The sequence below is a fragment of the Vigna umbellata genome, chromosome 10 (assembly GCF_029865625.1).
Source record: "Vigna umbellata cultivar VRB3 chromosome 10, Vumbellata_1.0, whole genome shotgun sequence".
Lineage (NCBI taxonomy): Eukaryota > Viridiplantae > Streptophyta > Magnoliopsida > Fabales > Fabaceae > Vigna > Vigna umbellata.
The window spans coordinates 3395207-3399983 of record NC_142174.1 but is presented as its reverse complement, the minus strand read 5'-3'; the positions used below and the strand labels follow the sequence as shown (position 1 = coordinate 3399983).

General features: G+C 26.6%; 1 protein-coding gene across 1 annotated transcript; it reads right to left on the bottom strand.

The window, feature by feature from the left end:
- Positions 1-1881: 1881 nt before the first annotated feature.
- LOC148191662 (annexin D4-like) lies at positions 1882-4769 on the bottom strand. Its single transcript, XM_088100070.1, has 5 exons — positions 4581-4769; positions 3477-3695; positions 2762-2986; positions 2380-2448; positions 1882-2290 (listed from the first exon to the last, which is right to left on the bottom strand). Exons 1-5 carry the CDS (start codon positions 4767-4769, stop codon positions 2081-2083), a joined length of 912 nt encoding a protein of 303 aa, XP_087956196.1. The 3' UTR covers positions 1882-2080.
- Between the last annotated feature and the right edge of the window lie 8 nt (positions 4770-4777).

Sequence of the window (4777 nt, the reverse complement as noted above, 5' to 3'; positions counted from 1 at the left end):
ATTCATTTATCATAAAAATAAATTTATTTATCATTCATAAGTTAGGTAAAGAATGGGAGATGTGTAAAGTTATTTTTTAAAGATAATTTAAGATGACAAATTTAGAAATTTAAAGATGTAATAAAAGAGCTCGTAACTTTGAACTTAGTTCAACTATCAAAAATATTGAAATGAACTAAAAGAAAATACCTAATCACCTTAAAACATCAAAAACATGATTAATCATATAAATATTCTTAAAATTTTTAATTGAATAAATTAATAAAATTGCTATATTTATATATATTAAATTATTCATTTACAATCTATCAAACCTTAATTTATAAATATTAATAATTTAAATTATAACATCATTATGTACTTATATATTCTAAACATAAAAAACAATTAATCTATTAATTGTTTTTATTATTTTAATTTCAATTAAGATTAAGGGAATATAGTCCGGAGTGAAATAGTTGGATTGGATTTAAATCTAATTTTATTATTTTAATTTTAATTCAGTTTAACGGACTCAAAAAGTTGGATTAGATTTAAATTCAGCTTTATAACTTTGAAAATAAAATAGTTTGAATATTTATAAACTGGTTTGATACCAATTTTAAAATTAATATTTTTAAATATAATTTTAAATTCAAATTAACTTAAAATTAATATGTACTTTTTAAGAATATTTAAAAAAATATGTTAAATCTTTCATATTTCATAAAAGTGTACAATTGATTAATAATCTATAAAATAAACCAGTAATTGATATTTGATAAACATTTGATATATTTGTTTAGATCTAGATATACCTCGTGAATGTGAATGTATGCAAGTTCTTAATAAAACAAAATAGTGTATTACTTTAAATTTTAATGTTAAAAAGAAAGGAACATAATATATCAATTAATATATTTTAGTATAAAGGGTATAAATAAATATAAAAACAATATATGTATTTAATAAACAGTAATATATTTTTAGTTGGGTTAGTCCCTCAATTTCTGTGTAAATTTTTCTTTTACAGTTTATGTTATATATTTATTAAGAGCTGAAAATAGGAAATATAAAATATTTTTATTTTATGTTCGTCTTGTTTTCACATTAAATCAAAGACATATAACACTTTGAGACGATGTACAAAGGAATACTATATATATATATATATATATATATATATATATATATATATATATATATATATATATATATAATTGATATTATTTTACTTTTAATTGAAAATAACTATAAAATTGAATTATGTAAAATATATATGGAAGGTATTTCATCAAATCATATTTTATATATTTTTAGTTAACATTTATTTAAACAAATAGTATTTATTTGTTATCATATCATATTCCCTATTATTATTTTCAACAGATAATCTTTTTCTGTGTTTTCATATACTAGACGTGTACTATCGTCAATATTTGTTAATTATATCTATTAATTTAAATTTAAAATGAATATTAGAAAAATAAGCTTTAAAATTGATATTGAAAGAAAAAATATCAGTTTTAAAATGGTATCAAACTTATTGATAAAAATCAGCTTAATTTATTTTTTTAAAAATATGAATTTGAAATAATGAATTAAACTAGTACAACAATAAAACCGATTCAATCTGACCTAGTGAAAATGAGTTAAGTTATTTTTCTTTTAAAATGTTTATTTCAAAGTTGTTTTTAATGTATAAGTCGTTTATAATCATTTTTGTCTATTTTTAAATACAATATTCGGAAATGTGAATTTATAAATTGTATTATTGATGACATGAATGAAACAACAAGATTACAAAGTAAACAAGTTGATTGACATGTGTTTATTTGCTATTTACCTAAAGGTTTAACCTAGCATAAAGCACAACAAAAATTGTAACATGATAGAAAAGGATTTTTGTCTTGGAAGAAATACCAGAATGATTTTATTTGATTACACTTTCACTTTTGCTTTTGTGACAATGATAGTTCAAGATGAAGAAGCATCATGCAGTGAAAATGAGCAGCAACAACCAAAGGAAAAACAATACATTGTATAGAAATTAAAAACAATTTCATCTTCCAAGGTTTTCTTCTCCTTTTAACTTCTTCAATCAGCCTCCTCTGACGATCAAATTTAGCAAGAAATCCTTGTAGTTTCCTCTAGCAACCTCTTCCACTTTCTGTGGCAAAGAAACTCCATACAGATTATGGTACTGTGCTTGTATTTCCTTCATATCAACTTCAGCTCTAGTAACAATCACACGAGTAAGAGATTTCTTAGTATTCTTATCCACATCAATTTTCAATGCTGCATTCAAAACCTGGACATAAAAAAAGAATTCTAGTTATAACAAATTTCATAATTCTCATCATGGAAAACAGGAAACAATTGCAAGAACTTTCATGTAACCTTGCTGAAGTATATCTGTGGGATACAAAGGCATTGCACAGTCTCTTTAAATCTTAAGTCGTCAAGATCCTAGCCACAAGCAGTGAAGGTTTTGTCAGAAATAGAATCTCATCATGTTTGAAGTATACAACAGAACCTCAAAACTACAGAATCATATGAAGATACCATGAGAGAATTCAAATGTAATGGTGCATCAGTTGTGTTCGTTCTGATAACTCAAACTGATATTTCTTGAAGTTTACTAAGATTGAACATAATCTCTTTGTTTTTGTATCATTTACAACAATGGCCTCTTGTATTGATAGAAAAAGATGAAAGATGCTGTGTGTAATCTGAGAAAATGTTAGGTACTGTCAATATAATTTACTCTAGTGTTGAATACCTCATCAAGGTTTTTGCCAGAAATCTCTTTGTAGTGCTTGTAAACTGCCTGAAGATGTAGCTTGCTTCTTGTTGACAATATCCTTATCACTTCATCATCCTCATTAATAGGTTTCTTATGAGCATTCTTGATTGCATTGGAGAGGACTTTGGCCTCTGATTTTGCAGTGTCATCTTTAACCTTGGATCCTTCATATCTATAGGCACTTAGTAGAGCAATCAATAGCTGTGCACACAAGTAATAGGTGTTAATTTGATTTAGATATTGTGCTGATATATATATTAAGGACAAATCACATACAACCTAAATATCATTTCTTATTTTATCAAACACAATGTTACATTTCATTTCTAAGCTTTAATGGACATTGTCACAGTGTTATTTATATGACAAAAAAATAATTAAATATAATTCGAGGTTAAATATGTTTTTAGTCGTCATTGAAAAAGTTGTGTTTCATTCCTAAATTAATGTAAAACATTTTTCCTAACAAACAACATGTGGAGTGTTTCTATATGACAAACCAAGTTTCACAGTACACTAAAATATAACCTCCATGTATCATTTATTTATTGAGAGGATGTTTTACACATTTTTCATAAAATATAGAGACTAAATACTTTATAATTTAGTTTAATAACTAAACACATTTTTTTATGGGACGAAAAACATATTTAATCCTTTTTTTTGACAAGATGGTGCAAGTGTAACTCACCTTTCTTTCAATGGCATGGATGTGAGAGGCAACATCTTCTTCAATGGAGTGGTCAAAGAGGGAGTGATAGGCCTTCCTAGCTCCTAATAGCTGTTCTGAGGATCTAGTGCATGCAACCTCAACCAAAACTCCATATGCATTTTGGCCCTTCTTTAGGGCCTCTCTTACTAAACGGGCATCTCTTTCCCAAGGGTGCATGGACCACAACACCACAGCATTCTGTTTAAACCACTCACGTAAGGGACCACATATCAGATCAACTGTTCCAACTTTTCGATCTTGTTTTCCAAAGTATTAAAAGTGAATAAAGCCAAGTCATATCAGCCAGAAATTACCATTCTTTTTCTTCTTTGATATTCAAAAAGATAATTTAATAGTAATAATAATAATTAAGATTTTTTCTTCCATGAGTTCCTTAATCTAACAACAGCAAAATATACATTAATGAAAAAATAAAAATACAAGATGGGAAGTCTATTTTATGGAAAATGTGTATATTTCTTGTTACATAAACATATTTATTGAATTCAAGATTATAAAAGTCATCTAGACTCAATCTGTTTATGTTTTTATTTATTGAAAATGTAAAAAAAAAAGAGACTAAAAGTAAATATTGTCATTGATTTTGTTTGAACTTTAGGAAAAGAAAAGAATCTAAAAATTAAAACATATTCCTAATTATCTTGAGAATTTATATTTACATTGAAGAAAATGTAATTATATTTATCATTGGCTTTAAAATGCAAAGTTCGTTTTATCACTACAATATATCAAAAACCAACTTTTACTTTATATAAAACCTCATATATTAGTACATAATCAAACTCCTTTAGTACATAATCAGATTGAAACATAAGCTTGTGATCCCAAATTAACATTCTTTATATCATCAACAGATAGTATTATAAGAACAATTCAGCTTTGACTTCATCATCAAATAAACTAAAAAGAGGTAACATCAACATCTGGCCATGGAAGCACATTTCACAGCTTCCAAGGATATTCAACTCTCAAAGGAAATTCACTTGTGACATTACAGAACAGAGTAACCATAAACAGAACATCATGTACACAGAACAGATTAACCTGGAAGGAAAAATGTACCTTAAAACGCACGAATTCATGCTTGAGAAGACGAACATAGGCATCATCCCACCTCTGAAAATGGCGTTCATGATCCTCAGTGAACAAATGTGGTGTCTTCTTCCTGAAAGATTCTCTCTCCTGAGGATCCCATTTTCCCAGTAATGTTACCAATGATTTCTCATCCACTCCATGCCCTGAAAACACCATCCACCACT

Excerpts from the sequence above, each read along its gene's own strand:
- LOC148191662 (XM_088100070.1), bottom strand. The coding sequence starts at position 4,769 with ATGGTGTTTTCAGGGCATGGAGTGGATGAGAAATCATTGGTAACATTA. Across the intron at positions 2,987-3,476 it reads TCCATGCCATTGAAAGAAAG|CTATTGATTGCTCTACTAAG; the intron begins GTGAGTTACACT and ends TTGTGTGCACAG. Across the intron at positions 2,291-2,379 it reads CACAGATATACTTCAGCAAG|GTTTTGAATGCAGCATTGAA; the intron begins GTTACATGAAAG and ends TTTTATGTCCAG.